We start from the raw sequence: 19,719 nt of genomic DNA, 5'->3' as shown, positions 1-19,719 counted from the left end.
ACAACTTACAGCCTCGTATTTATGTATCGTATTATAGTAATCATAAACCAATAATATCAAATATATAAAATAATATTAATCGTATCTCAATAAAGTTCACGCACATGATAAGTTCTGCTATTTTTTAATTGTATTTCAGGTAGAACCCGTTATAAGTACGTTTACACATAACTATTGTAAGTAATTTCCACGGCTCACTCGTTTTTTTAGTCATGTTTTCCTTTATCATTTACCTAATAATTTAGTGTGCAATAATTGTATACTATCTAATAAGTAACAACATAATATGCAGCGCACACAATAGAAAAACAGATATTTGTGGTTTTCCTCCGATCGGGTGAATACCATATTTAAATAATTTAAATGTAATTTTTTAGGAGATCCACTGATCATGGCCATGTCGAACCATGTGATTCCTCGGATGACGCCATCGTTATTATTGACAACAAAGACGACGACAGAACCGTTTTTTGTATGGAATGTCCGTCTTCCGCAAAATATTAACTATTAACATTTATATGAGTTCTCACTGTCTTTTTAATTTATATTATGGCAATATAACACTAAATAAACAAAATAAATATAAAAGATATATGGCTGTTTTTATTTTTTTATGTTTTTTGGTTATATTTTACAGATTTTCTCGCGGTATTATTATAATTGTTATATCATTTCAAAAACCATCTTATCAGCTATCGTATCATTTTTTTTTGTTTGGACTGTTTAAAATTAATTCAAAGATGGCTGTTTGCCTGGCATAAACCACGTTTTTAATTATAGCGAAAACACACAATAACAAAAATAGGTACATAATTCCACTAGTCATTACACATATACCCTCCTTGTTCTCAAATCGCCAACAAAATGCATTGCTCTTGCCCTATAATGCACTACACCTCTTTATACTCGAAATGTGTTTCTAATTTGTATTTTTTTAATATTTCATTTACAATGTGTAAAAAAACATAAAAATAAAATACGGCTTTTATATAATATTTTCAAACAACATTAAAATAGAATGATCATAATGTTATGTGTTTGAAATACATTTTGTGTAATTTTTGAACATTAATGTTCCCTAATTGCTCCTCGGGTATCTATTACATATTCAGATTTCTCTAACTACACAATTAGACACCAACACTATTAGGGTGTATATATAGCATGTGCACACAAAAATGAGACGTCATTCTATAAGTAAACAGTGTAAAATCAAATACAATATGTGAATCAGACTATTTTTATTTTGTCTAAAGGTCTGGATTTCACCAGACAATTATAATAATTACTAAATACGCTAAACAAACAAAATTATTTGCTTAAGATGTTTCGAGTGACTGCAAAAATATTAGGTTACCAATGTAAAACGTTATTCCCAGCACTCGGATACCGTAGCTACTTTATTGTAATTACATTTTGAAAAATTCTAATTGTGTAGTGGAACGATTTAAAAAATGACCACACACAACTATGTTTTTTTGTCATTATATATCATACTAGCGGTCAACATTATGGTGATTGAATCAACAAGTAAAGTAAGCATAATTTGTTTTCCACAATCTTAAAAGTTCGTTCTTAAATCATTTAAAATTTAAAAAAGCCCAAAATTTTCTCATTTCTTGTATCTTTAAATTAGTACAATTTAGCCACAAAAATCGAAATTTATATAAAACATTTGTTAGACTTGTTCCCAGTCAGCAATAACATTAAACCAGGATTTCAGCTAACATACCCATCCATCCCCTCTTATCGTCTGATTACTAGAAGGTTGACTAATAGTATTAAGGTAAAATATTTACATATATATTTACCACCACGAAAGAAATGTATTATTGACAGGTTAACAATTTTAGTAAACTAATCTTAATTAAAAATTTTAATAAAATATTTATGTACATGGAATTTAACAAAAATATAAAACTACGTATACAGATTATTTATTTTGGGTAACACACTAATTTTCTCGCAAGGTATTAATATTTTGAAACAATTTTTTTCTATACTTTTAGATATTCATAGTCGGTAAATAAGAACCGCATCTTGTCTATCATTATTTCAAAATCTTTTGTGTGAATTAAATACACGTGTGTCATTAAAAAAAAAAAAACAAGTACAACTATTTTTATATAAGGTTTGATGATGACAATTTTCAAAATATTGAAAAATGTAGTACGAAAGTGTGTGGACATTTTTTTTTAGCTTCGATGCGCAGCAGAGATGATTTTGGTTTACTATAATGTGGGCTTTTTTTATGTCTGTATACACTGTAAGGTTTTTAATACTGGACCAATACTTTCAGTAGACACTCTATACATCACAAATTTCATCTAGTTGCACATTGGGGGAGGAGGGGGGTGGAGTAAAAGTTAAAAAAGTATTCTTCTTCACAATTTAACTTAAATTGTGTTTTAGTTTAAATTTACTGGCTACAATTTCGAGAAAAAGAGTCGGTGATCTAGTTGAAATTTATAAGGAATATTTATTTGGTATGCCACCACCCGTCAGTAGTCTCAAATTTAAATTATACCTATTTCCCATCCCCCTACGGGATAATTTGACCACTTTTAAGGACTTTTACACAAAGATCCAGAAAAATGTTTTAGCTTCGATGCAAAGCAAGTTATTGGTTCTACTATGATAACTACTAACACGGTGTACCAGATGTCATAAACGAAAAGACGCTAATAACTGTCGGTTGGTAACGTCGACCCGCGTGTGGTGTAAGAGTAAAGTTTAATCGAACTGAAACGGTAAGTATGATAATATTGTGTTTGTTACATGATAACACAAACGACTAAATCGTGTATCTACTGTAATCGTCGTTTATTGAGAAAAAAGCCGACTCGTCTACTTATAATAAGACTCTTTATTGTTTTGACATGGCAAAACTACCGTCGTGTTCTGTAAGCATGTTATTTTCTTACCCGCGGCCCACCGTCCCTTCGTAACGGCAACCCAATGTTGGTTTATCGTTAACGTTTTGATTTTGATTTTTTCAATTATTGTCTACCGCTTGAATTCTTTCGAATAGTTTTTGTATTAGTATTTAAATAACTATATATTTTCATTTAGTGAGAAATAGAAAATTGAGTTGCAGTGTTTACAAATTAGCATCAAAGCGTTTAAATTGATTACATTATGTCTCGACTCTACTGTACTAGTCCTTTCGGATAAAATCACTTTAAATAAACGTTTTGATGCTAATTTGAAAAACACTGCACCTCACTTTAATTGTTTCTTACTGGTTTGGACTTTACTGATTTGAAAATACTAACTACTGATTCGCATCGAAGCGTTTATTCGAAAGTGATTTTTATCCATTTCGGTTTAAATAGTTCTTCTAAACCTGTGACCTCCCCGTCCTCACTATGCCGCGACCGCATTGCACTGGCTTTTTCAAAATACTAATATCTTCCAAGACAATGATGGTGTCTCACCCAAAATTAATTAACCTGTATATATGAATATTGAATACATATATATATATTTTTTTTTATAGGTTGCGCCGACATATTACGTCAATCAAACATTCACTGTTTCATTCGTTAATACAGTGAATAAACTGATAACCTACAACCAGCATGAAATCAAATTTAGTGACAGAGAACGTACAATTCTGACAACTCCAATTAACACGTACAACGACACCAAAGGCCGCAACGGGGTGTTCGATAAGTTTGCCAGAAAAATCCAAGACATAAAATGTACTTGCTCAGTCATCGTGAAAACGAAACTGGCGTACTTGTCGAATATCCTGGACGGCTTGCGAAGTGGCGGAGCAATAGAAGTGGCGATGGACAAATTGAACATACTGAAACAAGAAGCGGGTCTTCTAGTGCTGATGTTTCAAAGAGGCCAAGTCAAAGCGGGTAAATGGTTTTGGAGTTACTTGTTGAAAATCTTGGCAATCATTGAATTCGAAAGCAACAACAATTTCTTAGGGAGAACCCCTTTCGACGACCAAGACGAATTGCAAAGCGGCATCACGGATTTTATACAATACTGCAAGGACAAGAAATACCTACCCAAAAACCGAACAGAGCGTGAATTGGTGTCGACAAATTCCCAAGTGCCAGTCAACATCTTTCGAGAACTTGGGTCGTCCGTAACCATTGCTGTGGGTTATGTTAACGTCATACTGGACATGTCGATCGACTGTTTGTATCTAAAACCGTTATGGGACGAACACGAATTTTTGTTCAGTCAAATAACCGGCTCGGTCGTAGAATGGAGGCCGACGATAAGACGGCACGCGGTCGAAGTCGATAAAACCAAGGAATACATTGTAAACCGCCAATGGATTTCGAGACCGTTTGGGCACGTCGGTTACCACGAGTTGATCAAACGAATAATCAACGCCAGAGCGTACATCTTTCTGTGGGTAATGTTGGTAGCTTTCGATAAAAAAATGCCCAACATGGACGAAAACACATTCAGTACGGTTTACAAGGAGACAATCGATACGGTCAATACGGTTTTCGAATTTATGGAATATACCGATACGTTTTTCTACGATATAGTGACACAGTATTGTTGGACGATGCCCCAAGACACAAATTTTGGCCACCTTATAGATAGAATATCGACAAGAGCCAAAGACAGTTTAGTCGAGTTAAACGGGAGGAATCCGAACGGAAGCGATTGGATCAGTGTTAACGTACACGATGAACTAAGCAACGATGCGATGATGGCATTTCTCAAAGAATTTGCCGATAACTTTTATCAGTTGAAAGCTAAGTTGGGTTCTTTTGATTATGCACTAGCAATGAGCTTTCTGACCGAAGCGTATTAATGTATAGTTTATGATCACGGCCAAATCTAGTATCTAACTTTGCACAAGTCGAAATACGTTATTTTGCATTTTTTGTTAGACATAATTTAAGTATATTAAATATCAGTTGTATTATCTATTGAGTATAGTGGATTTTTTTTTAAATGCATATTAAATATTATTAACATGACTGTAAGACTTATTTGGAATGTTAAAAATAGTTTCAAACCTACACATCAAATTAATAATATATACATGTATAGTCACTACACAAAAGTTGATTACTTTTTGTTGCATAAAGTGACAAAATTTGAATAGGCAAGTAAAAGATTGGTTTTGTGTATTATGATTATATGAACGAAAAATGAGAATTTCCCTACACCTACTAGCACTGTTCATTTCATGACCTTTTTCAAGATGTCAGACATTATCTTACCTCGTCCCATAAGAGCTCATGTAAAAATTGGATAGTTTCTTTTCTGTTTATTCTGTGTTAAAAGTGCTGACAGAAAGATAAGCGGGTACACAGTCTGAATTCAAAGTCTCGAAACTCACTACCAAGCGCTGATATAATCAATATAAAAATATCGTGGAAAAATTATAACATGAATAATTGTTAATTAACAACAAGACAAAACCGGAAACCCAATTTATGTAACTGTTTACTACCTCTTCCACTAGTTTTTTAATTTTCAATCCGACAGCTGGTATGTCATAATCAACAATCATACCCATACGTTCGCTGGGCTCATACATCTTGACGTTATCCGTTAATGTACAGTAGGCATTTGCGAACGGTACCAAATTTGATTTTACCAGATGATGTAAAAATCTGTTTAAGGTCGGGTTCAATCTTATTACATTACTATCGTCAGCATTTCGGTAACCATCTCGATAGTCTGGTAAAATGTCGTTTGTCTTTAATGATGAATTTTGCAACGATTGTCACGATCGAATGTCCCAAGTGAAAGCTCTGCTGTATTATGCGTTGTATCGAAGTTGTAAACTGTAACATCGCATTTGCGATATTTTTTAATATGAAAATAATGTTTTTTTAATTTCTTTTTAAACCCTATGAGATATATTGAGTGGCCCATGATAAAAGAATCACATTGTATTACAATATTAATATTGAACTCATTTCAGGAAATATAAATTAGAAATTATTTCTCAACTTAATAATAATTCACGATTCCCAGGAAATAATTACATGTTTTGATTAAAGTTACATAAATATGTAATTATTTTTTTGGATTAGTGGCAAACGTACTTTTGACGATAATTTAAGTAAATCAAAACTGTTTTGGAATTAATTTTAAGCTTATTGATATTTATATTTATTATGCACACATTTCATTTAGTGACGTAACGGGATAGAGTTTTTAGTTTTTATAAAAGTTATAAAACGGCTAAACAACTATAACAAGTGTTGTTCGCATCAAAAAAGAGTTCTGTCTATTATAGTTCTAATGTTTCTCAGCTCCACATCAAAGATAATCAATTTTAAATAGTCTGAAATATTTTATGATTTTTGGCTCAAAGTAAACCAATCACCCGGTATCATAATATTTTGTATCATAATTTTGCTAAGTATCATCTACGCGATAAAATATACATCGGATGACTTAGGTGTTTACTTCTATGTCAATACTATGTTGAAAACAAGTTATTTACTTTTTAAACGCACGCTGAATACATATGGTACAAGTATACAAGTAGGTAAAAAATCCAAAATTTACACTGTAAATAATATTTTATTCGCAAAAATGTATTACAAACGGTTAATTGTGGTTCTTTGTAAGTTGTTCATATTTGTTCCATTAACTGTTGTGGCATATCAATTACCTGAACAAAAAAGGACAGAGTTGATAGAAGTTTTAAATTATATTCGAACGCGAGAAGGTTGGAGCTTAATGGAAAACCTGAACATTCACTATCAATTTGACAAGTTGGATGCTAAAATAATAACAAAAGATTTGATCAATAAAGAAAACTACATAAATAAAGTACAACAACTAAGTTTACTATTAGGCTGTAGGTACGCTCAAAGACTAGAGGAATTTTGGAACATTTTACATGGTTTCTGGCAAAGCTGTAGTAACTATAATATGGCGGGCGAGTACAAAAATAAGTTGGATTTCGCTGATTGCGTAACGAAGCTGTATGATTCGATCAAAGCTTCTATGCGTATGATTAACAATATAGTAAACGGTTTGGTATTGTTGGAAAAGTTTCCAAAGCCTTTCATATTTTATTATGGCGACAAAATTTGTCTCCTTGCAGTTCAAATACAATCAGCTGTAAAAGAATTCATTGATTTGCATCCAAACGAAGTTTTCATTAAGGAAGATGTTATAATTAACGAAAACTCACTCGCACTGATGAACCATGAAATATCTATTTTAATAAGAGAATCGGTAGAAAAAGTATCTTTCAACAAAATAATAGGAAAGTATTGTGTTTTTGAAGTGGCGGATTTTGACGATTTATCAAATGTCTACGTTAAATTTAACAATTTCGCCAATCTCGACGAGCCACAACGTCTAAAAGATTTTCATTTTCACATGAATAACTATCTCAAGTTTTTTTATAACACCGTCACCAATAATGACTATTACGATCTCGGAATAAACCAATTGGAACCTGTTGTTAACAACCTGCCACCTAACAAACGACTGCGTAGGTATATCAATACTGCGAAGCAAACACTGATTGCAGAATCAAAACCTAAAGATGTTATATAGTTTAATTAGAAGTGCCAGTGAACAAACATGGTAACTGACATTTTAAAAAGATTTTTCCAATTCAAATTATTATTGTTATTCTATTCTAGTTTGGATACCTTAAATTTCTATAAAACCAAAATTTCTCATTACAATAATCAATAACAGAAACCAGAGTAAACTAAGTGTTCAAAAGAATTAATTTTAAAGAACAAAAATATAAATAATTATGTTTACGACACCTAAATATTTGGCACTACGTTTGTAAATATCTAACTTTTTCAATTATCTAAGATAAAATAAATAACAAATTGTTACTGAACTTTTTTTTTGTTATTTCATTAAGACATAAAAAGTACAATTCATATACTAAGTTAAGTTTATGTATAAGGTATTTTCATTTTATTTGAATACAATTAAAGGATTACTCTTAAAAATACGTATAAAAATAATAATTATTACCTTTATGCTACATCGCGTGGCACTAAGAACATTTTAGTCCTTTGTAATTTTCTGAGTTGAATGTCATTATTTAAATTTTTTAGTTACTGTGGCATACTATTGTAGATAATGGTTAGCCTCAAAGTTAGTAATAAGAAGAAGTCAAATGTGGAATATACTGTTAATGAGTGGGGCAAAATATGTAAATGCAATTTTTCTCATAGAAAAATCAACAAACGTTATGCTTTTGTAAACTGCAAGTTAATCGTTAGCCATAAAGATAGTATGAAGAATTTAGGATGTACAAAATCAATTTTATTTGATTAAAATATTAGTCAACTGTAGATACACCATACACCATATAATTCTGTTGAAAATTAAATTTAATAATATTAAAGTTTTATAAAATAACTGTTTAGGTGTATTGGTAAAAATTTTAAGTTACAAAACTAAACTAACTTATAGAAAACCAAGGTAACGCATCTTGATGGTTAAACTCCGTAATGGGTGATTGAAATTAAAAACAAATAAGAAAAAACCAGAGTACAGTAAGGTATAAAATCTCGGATAAAATCACTTTCAAATAAACGCTTGATGTTTATTTGTAAATACAGCACCTTAATTTAATACTTTCTAACTTTGCTGGTTTATACATGTGCTTGGTTTGGACTGTATTGGCTTGAAAATACTAACTACCGATTTGCATCGAAGCGTTTTTTCGAAAGTGATTTTATGACTTTTAGATTTAAAAATTCCTGGAAACCTGTGACCTCCCCGTCCCCACTATGCCCCGACCCAACTATGCTCCGTTCCCACTATGCTCCGACCCCACTGTACTGGTTTTTTTAATAGTATTTTTTTTTTATAATATTCATATTATACTCATATTATATTCATATTTATTGATATTTATATTTATATATTTATACGCCTCGAGGGCAAGATTATAAAACATCATAAGAACTGTGATAATTTATACAATGAAATATCAAACAACAATGATAATAGTAACAATTATTGTTATAAAATTAAAAACTATATCTACGGTAGAGAGAAAAAAAAAGAAAGAGATGTAAGGTATTACTATATTATGGTCATATAATGTAAAATTTGAGGCTAAAAAACATGTAAACACCTAACCAGTAGTATTTATGTACATTTATAGGTATTTACATTTATTATGTTTCAGGCGTTTTAATAAGAGAAACATGGCCAATGCACGAATTGGTAGAAGTGATGACGATTATGTGCAGTTTATTAAACTGCATAAATCATTTGTTTCACTATTTAAAACAAGACTTAGAATTTTCCTAATAATTGTTGCATTATCGCTCATGGTTTTTATGTACAGTGCTTATGGTCTATTTTACAATTGGAAATTTTATACTGTTGAAAGCAAACGCACAGTTGCAGTTTTAACGGTCCACATAAACTACTTAATGTCTGTGTTTAAAGTTACCATAATATTGCTTAAAGCTAATCGAATGTTAAAAACTTTCGATATTACACGTTATAATTTTTTGAAAAGTTTAAAATTGAAAATCCTAAATTGCGAAAGTGTAAACCTCCAAAGTCGAAATATGGTGTTCTGTAAACGTTACCTATTTCTATCCATGTTCAACTTGGTTGTATGGATATTTTGCTCTCTTGTATATAATTGTACAATGTCTAAACATGTTCTGACCGATTTCCAACGTTTAAGTGTAACCAATTTTTACCTTCCCCTTTCCAAAAAATCCTACAATAAATATTTTTTTCTTAGTTATGTCGTTGACAACCATGTTTGTCACGACGATTGCCTTATTTATGCTTAGTTTTGATATATTTTATTTCACAATTTGCACGGCAATAGCTGCCCAATACAGAACTATAATATCGGGATTAAAGAAGTTTGGTCATAACAGAATGAATAAAAGTAAGTAAATGAATATTGTACTAAAATTATAAAGATCTCTTATATTATATTTATGGGGCTACTCGAAGAAATAAGACAGTAAACACAGACACAATTTTTTTCACATCATTGTAAAACCAATAGCAGCATCTGGGGTCACCGATTAGGGCTCACCTAAATTTACCAGATGCTTAAATTATTTTAATACATTAAAAAAAAAAAGACGTACAATTATTATTATGAAAATTTATTTTGTTGCGGTTTACGGTTAATTAAACGTACATTATTAATTAAATTGTGTTTTTTTCGTCATTGTAGCTGATGGAACTCATCTATGAAAATTCCTCGCAATTTAAATAATATTGTTTTAATAAAATTCTCATAAGCTGTCAACAACATTTTCTAAAATAATATTAATTGTTTTTAAACATTCAAAAAACTATTTTTCAAACAACTAAATTATATTATATTTTTTGATGAACTAAAATCTATAAGAGCATAAAACTTACGAAATTGTTGTACATGTATTAGATATAAATACGTTTCTTTCACGAACACAAAAATGTTTTCCAAAATTGCTGATAGCTGTCCACTTGAGTACAGGTTAGGACTTGGAACGAGTAACAATGTATTGATGTGGTTGACAACTGACAAGCATAGAATGAAGAAAGCAATGGTTGGCAAACTGAACAATACGAGAGGAGCAAGTAAGGCAGTATTTTGTTTTTTTCAATTCATGATGTTATAAGTAGTAGGCGTGGTGGGAGCATATTTGACCATTTAAACGTTATGATGATTTTAGCTTGTGAAAAGTATTCTAAAAGGTCATATAAAAAATTCACGTCAATTGAAATGTAACTTTTGCTTGGCGAACTAAGGAAGTGAGTAGTCTATATAGACTACTGAAATGCACAAAATGATACGTTAGCCGGCAAATCGATGCGAACTAGAAACCGAAAATAATAACAGACCTGGATTTAATAGTTAAGCTTAGGTCGTGACTATGTTATATAGAATATTGAATGTTATTGTATTATTAATATACTACTACATCGGCTATGCAGTTGGTGTATCACTTGGCTATTAGTAAAATTTTACAATGATTAGTTAAAGTTTTTTTTTTAATGCACTTTTTCGCATTTAACACCACTATTAAATATTAGTATTCGGATGTTTGTAACTGTGATCTGTTATAGGTTAACATAGGGGGAGGGGGAGGGTGAGAAAATGTTTACTAATAACGTTGTTGTTATTAATTAAGACATTAAATGTCTTATGTTGAAGATATTTATTAATAACACACAATAATTAAAACGCAATACTGCAATTACCTACAACCAAATCAATTATAACAATTTTAAGATTAACAAACTTTTTAACCGGTTCAAAGAAATGACAAGGAAATCAATGATTCACAACGAATTGAAACATGTCGTTAACATACTATTAATGGGACCACGAGGACTGTATTTTTACGATGGTAAGAAATAAAAAAAATGAAAAGAACACCATCCATTGTTTTTCCCAAGACATCGATGGTATATGGCTACCTAGTACCTTATATTCTGAGACATACCTACTACAAGATAAATGCTTTTGTTTAAAAAGTCGTCAATCCGAAAGACTGTAATTCAAATGTTTGGTCTTGAATGTAAAACCATAAGTTTAATTTTAATATTAAACTAAAAACTAGCCTACACATAACACAGCATGAGAGTATAATTGTAGGTAAGTCGTAGTAATTTACAATACATTGTGTAATTCATGTTTGGCGATTCTCACTACATTGGTTTAACATTTTTAAAAATAATAATTCCTGAACTATACATTAAGTATACAGTTTAACATATAAATTATAATTTTAGTACTGTTGTTTATTTTAAGTATTTTTAAATAATTTTTTTTAAAAGAACAATAAAATGTTTACCTTTTAAACTAGGTCATGAGACAGACAAATACATAAAATAGTTTTTAAAAAATTCACTACAAATTAATGAATATTTTAAACATTGCGTGCATTAGTTAAACAATTACTTGCTACTACAATTTATGTAAAATAAATCTGCTTTAAAGACAGTATTATAACTCCACTAGTGTATAACTTTAAATACGTAATAAGTACCAGGTATGAGTACTTTACAACTTACTTTTCTCTAATATTGTTAATTGTAATAAACAATTTATAATAATAATATAATATAATATAATTAATGTTAAACCACTATCAGGTGTGCATGCGCTATACTTAATACTACATTATGCCAATATATTTTGATTGCCCGGCTGCTATTACAATATTGAACTTGGCTACTTGGATATCTGTTTTTCTTTAACTGAATGTTAATTAACATTATCCGAACTTGACAACTTGGCGTTAACCATAAACGATAAAATAGTGTATGATGTGCGTAAAACCTAAAAAAATAAAGTTAAATCAACTTAGATAATGTAAACGCACTTAAGATACCTGCTTGATATCAAATTAATATATATATACATAGAGTTATTTTTTATTATTTAATGAAAATGTGTAATCTTTTAGTGTATTTAATAGAAATAACTAGCCACTTTTTTTTTAAATTTTTGCTTTATATAGCAATATAGCATTCCTACACCATTTGAATCTCTGAACACAAATCTTTGCGGCACATAGCGAATTCATATATTTTCTGAATACAAAAACACATGAATCGGTGAAAAATGAAAACCTAATCAATAAATGCTCATAATTAATGTTAAAATATTTCGAAACTTACAACTAAAAACAACTCCAAGTTGATGACTCGGTTCGGCGTGGCTTTGATTTTCAACTGATTCGCATTATTCATTGCCATTGCTAAAATAATCAACTTTTTAAAACGTTTATCCATTGCCGTCCAATCGCAACTATACAACCCAAAGTTTACACCATCTCGCTAAACAGATTGTTTTTTGTTTTTAATTTCTAATTACGTACAAAATATTTCCAAACTTAAGGTAGGTAATAACTTACTTTTTCGTTCATAAGGTCCGTAAAATAAAGATAGATGTACAATAGTATACAATAGGTTACCATAGTTGTTAATGCCGGTAAAAAGTCGACAACACTAAACGAATGGGTCACAATTTGCTAAAAATATAAAAGTCAGTTTAAATAAATACAACTTAAGCTATTGTTTCTTTACCAATGCCACTATATAAGAACATGTGACGATTGAGAAGAAGCAAAGAACCACTTCAACCAATACGACCGGACGGACTATTGAACAGAATTCTTTCATGTATCTAAAACAATTTGCATGTATAAGGAGCTATACCCACGACGAGTTCCAAGTCAGTATTTAATTTATTTGCTCAAATTTAAAAAAAAAATCCTTACAAATGCACATTTTGATAATCGGATATTATGATTTTCAATTCTTCGTACATTTGAGTTCCATCAGCTACAATGACGAAAAAACCACAATTTAATTAATAATGTACGTTTAATTAACCGTAAACCGCAACAAAATAAATTTTCATAAAAATAATTGTACGTCTTTTTTTTTTTTAATGTATTAAAATAATTTAAGCATCTGGTAAATTTAGGTGAGCCCTAATCGGTGACCCCAGATGCTGCTATTGGTTTTACAATGATGTGAAAAAAATTGTGTCTGTGTTTACTGTCTTATTTCTTCGAGTAGCCCCATAAATATAATATAAGAGATCGTTATAATTTTAGTACAATATTCATTTACTTACTTTTATTCATTCTGTTATGACCAAACTTCTTTAATCCCGATACTATAGTTCTCGTATTGGGCAGCTATTGCCGTGCAAATTGTGAAATAAAATATATCAAAACTAAGCATAAATAAGGCAATCGTCGTGACAAACATGGTTTTAACGACATAACTAAGGAAAAAATATTTATTGTAGGATTTTTTGGAAAGGGGAAGGTAAAAATTGGTTACACTTAAACGTTGGAAATGGGTCAGAACATGTTTAGACATTGTAAAATTATATACAAGAGGGCAAAATATCCATACAACCAAGTTGAACATGGATAGAAATAGGTAACGTTTACAGAACACCATATTTCGACTTTGGAGGTTTACACTTTCGCAATTTAGGATTTTCAATTTTAAACTTTTCAAAAAATTATAACGTGTAATATCGAAAGTTTTTAACATTCGATTAGCTTTAAGCAATATTATGGTAACTTTAAACACAGACATTAAGTAGTTTATGTGGACCGTTAAAACTGCAACTGTGCGTTTGCTTTCAACAGTATAAAATTTCCAATTGTAAAATAGACCATAAGCACTGTACATAAAAACCATGAGCGATAATGCAACAATTATTAGGAAAATTCTAAGTCTTGTTTTAAATAGTGAAACAAATGATTTATGCAGTTTAATAAACTGCACATAATCGTCATCACTTCTACCAATTCGTGCATTGGCCATGTTTCTCTTATTAAAACGCCTGAAACATAATAAATGTAAATACCTATAAATGTACATAAATACTACTGGTTAGGTGTTTACATGTTTTTTAGCCTCAAATTTTACATTATATGACCATAATATAGTAATACCTTACATCTCTTTCTTTTTTTTTCTCTCTACCGTAGATATAGTTTTTAATTTTATAACAATAATTGTTACTATTATCATTGTTGTTTGATATTTCATTGTATAAATTATCACAGTTCTTATGATGTTTTATAATCTTGCCCTCGAGGCGTATAAATATATAAATATAAATATCAATAAATATGAATATAATATGAATATTATTTAAAAAAAAATACTATTAAAAAAACCAGTACAGTGGGGTCGGAGCATAGTGGGGACGGAGCATAGTTGGGTCGGGGCATAGTGGGGACGGGGAGGTCAAAGGCTTACAGGAATTTTTAAATCTAAAAGTGATAAAATCACTTTCGAAAAAACGCTTCGATGCAAATCGGTAGCTAGTATTTTCAAGCCAGTACAGTCCAAACCAAGCACAGTATAAACCAGCATATAGTGCCTATATCTTTTCTAAAACCAAAATGGTCATTCCCTAGTTTTGAGTAAATTTTACTTTCTATTCGTGTCTTTATTATTCTACATAATATCTTCGAAACGTGAGATGTAAGATTTATTGTTCTGTGTTCTTCGCATTTCATCGTTCCTCTCTTTTTTGGTAACGTTACGACTAATCCGTGTTTAAAGTCGTTTATCATCACCCCTCTTTGATACAATTTCATCACATATCTCATATAACTTAATCTTCGTAACTTGTCCTCCATTTTTTATTAACTCTACTGGTTTTCATCTATTCCACTTGCTTTATTGTTCTTGGTATATTCCACTGCTGCATCGAATTCCGACTGAAGATATCCTCCATTAATGTTATGATTTCATCAGTTATCCATGGTTTCTTTGCGTCATTCCTTTTTACTCCTAAAATATTGTTAGCATTCTCTTTAAGCGTTTGTTTGAGTTTGTTCCATCTATCTGCTATGCTTTTATTATCTTCTTGCCAATGATTGTTAATTGCATTATTACATTCTATAGTAAACCTCGTTCCGATGTCTTCTTGTTTTAACTTATCTAAATTTAATTTAATTTTTGTTTATTTTTATTGAGCATTTTTAATTTAAGTTCTGTTTCCATGTATTCATAACATATAAAAAATGTATTTCATATTACACAATTTTTTTAAAGAAACACTAATGTTCTGCATATTGTTATTCTGTTATTAATTTAAAGAGATTTACGCTTGATTATTTAAATTATCTAATATTAGATAATCTGCTTCGTGCTAATTTTAATTTTTTAGTTTATCAACTTGTAGCTCTCATTTTGTATAAAATATTTCATTATTTTATTACTATGTTCAAATTAAGATATGTTTTAATAATAATTAAAAGTCATGAATGATCATACTTTATTTTATAACTAGATCAAATCTCGTGAACATTTAACTTTATACTATTATTAAAAAAAATACAACTTATGAAGTCTCCATAAAAGGTTATTGTTAAATAACAGGCAACAGCCGACAGCTGGTGGCTATAAACTTTAGTAATATTTAACTAATAAGTAATATATGTAGATAAAATGTAGGTATTGTTTTCTGTTGCTGCTTAAGCAGTTTTATAAGAATTATTTTGTATAATTAGCAATCGAGTTTTTAGTAATTTTTTTCCCAAATAAAAAAAAATGTTTGACCAGATTTTTTTTAAAAAATGTATAATTTTTAGAACCACTCTAAATCTACTTATTCGTAATTTTAACTTGAAAAGCATGTCACTTTGTAGAGTAAAATAATTTGAACAATACAGTTCAGTTGTGACTTAATATATATGTTTGGTTTCTGAAATATTGTAAAAAAATATGTAAAACTAAAATAATTAAAATTTGTATTATTTAAAATAATTTATCTTATTATTATATTTACTTGATCGCACTGACAATCTAGCTTTAACAATGATGCGATTGTAAATGTATAGCTGTTAAATAGACACTCGATGAACACGTCGACGAGAAATGAAGAAAAATATTGAAAAAATGCAGCTTTTAATACGTGTAAAGCCGTGTAATAATTTATTGATGAACATACTCGGTATTATTCAAGGTTCATAAAAGACAACATTTCCTTACTTATGTCTGCACACGCTACCATTAGTTGTTTGTATTACTTTGAACTAATACTTTAAGATGACCTAGAAATGCAACTACTTATTAGGTGTTTACATTTATAGCCTCATACATTGCATTAGTTATTAGCAGTGGCGCCGAAATCTGTAATTATATGTATGGCGAGTCACCTAACCACCTAACCTACCACCCTTTCATCTACAGAAAATTTCAGAATATTTTCTACTAAATATAAACAATTTATTTCATTAAGGTATACGGTATACCTACTTATTAGTTATTACTATAGTAACAATTATAACTTGTTATCTTAACCTACTTTTTTCTCAAACACTAGTTTTTATTAGTTTTAACTTTGAAAAGGTACGCTCAACGCTACAACTTGTGACGGGTTATGTAACAGATAATTTAAAAACTAAGTATAAATTAGGAAAAATACTTGATAATTTTGCCAAACAAGAATTTTTAAATAGTTCCTTAGTACTTGCTATATTATGAATATTATTTACAGTTTCTATTGAGCTTCCATCATATTATCGTCATAATCATATGAGTTTATATCTAAAGAATCTTCATTAATTTCATCTTCAACAATTAATTGTTCCTTTTCATGAAGATATTTTGGAACTACAATACTGTTTTCTATTTCTGTAAAGTTTTTACAAAATTCTTCATATTCTGTTAATAATGCATCCCTGTCAACTTGTGTGTACATAGAACACAAGGCTTCAAAGGCATCACAAGGCACATTGTATAGATTTTTTTGCACTTCTCGAATACGTCTAGATGAAAGAAGAGAAAGATTTTTCAAGGGTCCAATATTTGGTGTCTTAAAACGTTCACTTAGCTCTGATAATGTAATATCAATGATGCAATTATGTGTTTCAACTTTAAACTTTTTTTTTGCACACAGTATAGGTTCATCTCGAGTATTTTCACCTGAAAATAGTAATAAAATGTACAACTGTAATACATAAAAATATATGATAAATATTATAATACAATATAATGCACATGAAATTACTAATATAACAATAACTTGTTATAAATACCTGATTTTTTTGGTACACGTTTTGGCCGACCTAATGTGAGTGGGGTAAAAGATCAACTTCACTCTTTTCAGAAAACTCATCAGCCATCACTAGTATTTTTTAAACGAGCTGCCATTTCTTAGTTCTTTAATTTGAAGAATAACATTTTTAAAAATATTTGTGGCCATCAGCATGTCCATATCAAGTGACTGAAGCTGACGAGTAACCGGTTCAATTATATCAAATATTGTTTTGAATATTAATGCTGTTAATATAAAACGCTTTGACGAAAGATATGCTATTAAACCACTGCAACTTGCACCAACACACAGCATCAGCAGTCCCTTCATGTTTCTTGATGATACTTAAAGTTTCTAAAACTTATGTTTATACAATTTTTTTTTAATATGTATCACAGCTAATACCATCAAACATGCTTATAGTATGAATAATTTAACTATAGGAAATAAATCTAGAGCAAGTAAGATATGATACTTAAAATAATATAATAATATATGTAGAAGCTTTGTTAAATTATGTACCTAATTGTCAAGTTATTAATGAATTAAAAATTATAGTTTTTATCAATAGTTAAGAAAAGTGCACCAGATATGTAGAACAGTGTAAAGAGCAGTATAATATATACATTAGCGATTTCTAACAATGTAATCTAGGGAGAAGCGTTATGTTAAATGCGGCTACTGCTCAAAGCCGGGTTTAATTATTCTAAACATTTGTACGGTACCTAATGTGATTTAATTTTAATATTGTAGTATAGCCAAAATTTGTATTTGTTTATTCTAGATGGATTGGAGCATGTAATTCAGGCAATGGTTGATGATATCAATGATGTCGCCAACAACTGGGATTTCTGTAATCATAATTATAATAATAATAAAAAACATGAAGACATGAGTAGAAAAAAATATTTGAAAATAATATAAAAATGCATATCAAGTTTATTTTTATGCAATGGATAAGTTTGTGAAAAAATGGCGATGTTAGCTCTAGCAACCTCGTCTGATAAATATGCTTTAGTCTGATAATCGCCTAAAAAGCATCAATTCAGTCATTACATTTCTTAAGGATTCCCTAGACTATGTATACAATATACCTAGTTTTTTTCTACTTTGACCTTCGTCTTCTTATTTATAATAATATAATATAATATATTTTTAAAGCGAATCCAATCCGATATCATTAATATATGTAATGTTAATTTCAAGCAAAATTAATTTTTTGCTCGCTGTACCGGGTAAGAGTTTTTGTTGAATTTTATGAAAATGTTTCTAATATTTCTTTCATATTGAATTGTGGAGCATATTTCTTTCGAGTTACTAACACGCATATTTTTCCTACCATGAAATTAGGCTTCCTGTTTATAGTAGTATAGTAAAGTTAATGCAATATCATTAATGTATGTGTTGTTAATTTCAGAACATACGGAAATTGTCTTGAGAATAGAGGTTAATCATTTTCTTAGCACTTTTTCGAAGCGTTTCCACACAGTTGTTTGATATTCTTTATGCACACAACACTTTTGTTTTAATTTCAGCACTTCTACTTCTTGGCCTATTGCAAAGTAAAAACACGTTTTTACAACTCATATTTATTATACTTATTGCATATTTATTATTAATAACTACTTTGAGAATAATTATAATATGTACCTATTGACAAATACCAATATGACGTATCAGTTTCGACCATAACAAATTTGTAGGTCCATTAAAATGTATTTAATTAAACATTTTAGAAGCCAATTCATTCCTCCGAACAATGATGCATGACGTACACCGTATTTTAGGTAAATGTCAAATTAAAAAAAATAGTTACACATTTTTGTAGTGTTAAACAAAACTCGATTTATAACTTAAAGTCATAAAGCTTTATATTAGGTTTTATGTTTAAGCTATTAAGAATCATTCGAAATATAATTTAAAGTTTAAACCGTTTTATATAATTAATATTTATACAAAAACATTTTGCATTATATAATATTGATCCAATTAACCTCAGTTATATAGTGAATGTTATGTATAAAATATATTAACCTGGTTTTATGTATTTGTTACAGGATTTGTAATGTTTGGATTTAATAAAAACCTAAGTAATTACGATTTTTTAATAATCGTAAATAGCCTAAAAAGCTTGTTTTATAGTTGGTTTTTGCTTCGTTTAATTTATTTAATGTGTTATGTCAAATAATTATTTCAATAAACTAAACTTTTTGTTGAGGAGAGAGAGAGAG

At 29.7% G+C, this 19,719-nt stretch overlaps 2 protein-coding genes and 1 pseudogene across 2 annotated transcripts; 1 reads left to right on the top strand and 2 right to left on the bottom strand.

The window, feature by feature from the left end:
- Positions 1–1,350: 1,350 nt before the first annotated feature.
- Positions 1,351–4,906, top strand: LOC126842145 (uncharacterized). Its single transcript, XM_050579034.1, has 2 exons — positions 1,351–1,535; positions 3,500–4,906. The coding sequence occupies exons 1-2, from the start codon at positions 1,455–1,457 to the stop codon at positions 4,790–4,792; spliced, it is 1,374 nt and encodes a 457-aa protein (XP_050434991.1). The 5' UTR covers positions 1,351–1,454; the 3' UTR covers positions 4,793–4,906.
- A 7,057-nt stretch (positions 4,907–11,963) lies between these two features.
- On the bottom strand, positions 11,964–13,936 carry LOC126842159 (odorant receptor 67a-like). The gene is made up of 6 exons (XM_050579045.1): positions 13,593–13,936; positions 13,188–13,251; positions 12,994–13,093; positions 12,822–12,938; positions 12,586–12,744; positions 11,964–12,244 (listed from the first exon to the last, which is right to left on the bottom strand). The coding sequence occupies exons 1-6, from the start codon at positions 13,882–13,884 to the stop codon at positions 12,170–12,172; spliced, it is 807 nt and encodes a 268-aa protein (XP_050435002.1). The 5' UTR covers positions 13,885–13,936; the 3' UTR covers positions 11,964–12,169.
- Positions 13,937–16,763: 2,827 nt separating this feature from the next.
- Positions 16,764–17,668, bottom strand: LOC126842158 (uncharacterized; annotated as a pseudogene).
- Between the last annotated feature and the right edge of the window lie 2,051 nt (positions 17,669–19,719).

The sequence above is a fragment of the Adelges cooleyi genome, unplaced genomic scaffold (genome assembly GCF_023614345.1).
Source record: "Adelges cooleyi isolate 19-005CV unplaced genomic scaffold, UGA_ACOO_1.1 ACOO_flye_CR_arks_rails_tigmint_CR_PRNA_447, whole genome shotgun sequence".
NCBI classification, from domain to species: Eukaryota; Metazoa; Arthropoda; class Insecta; order Hemiptera; family Adelgidae; genus Adelges; species Adelges cooleyi.
This window is presented reverse-complemented; position numbering and strand designations above follow the sequence as displayed.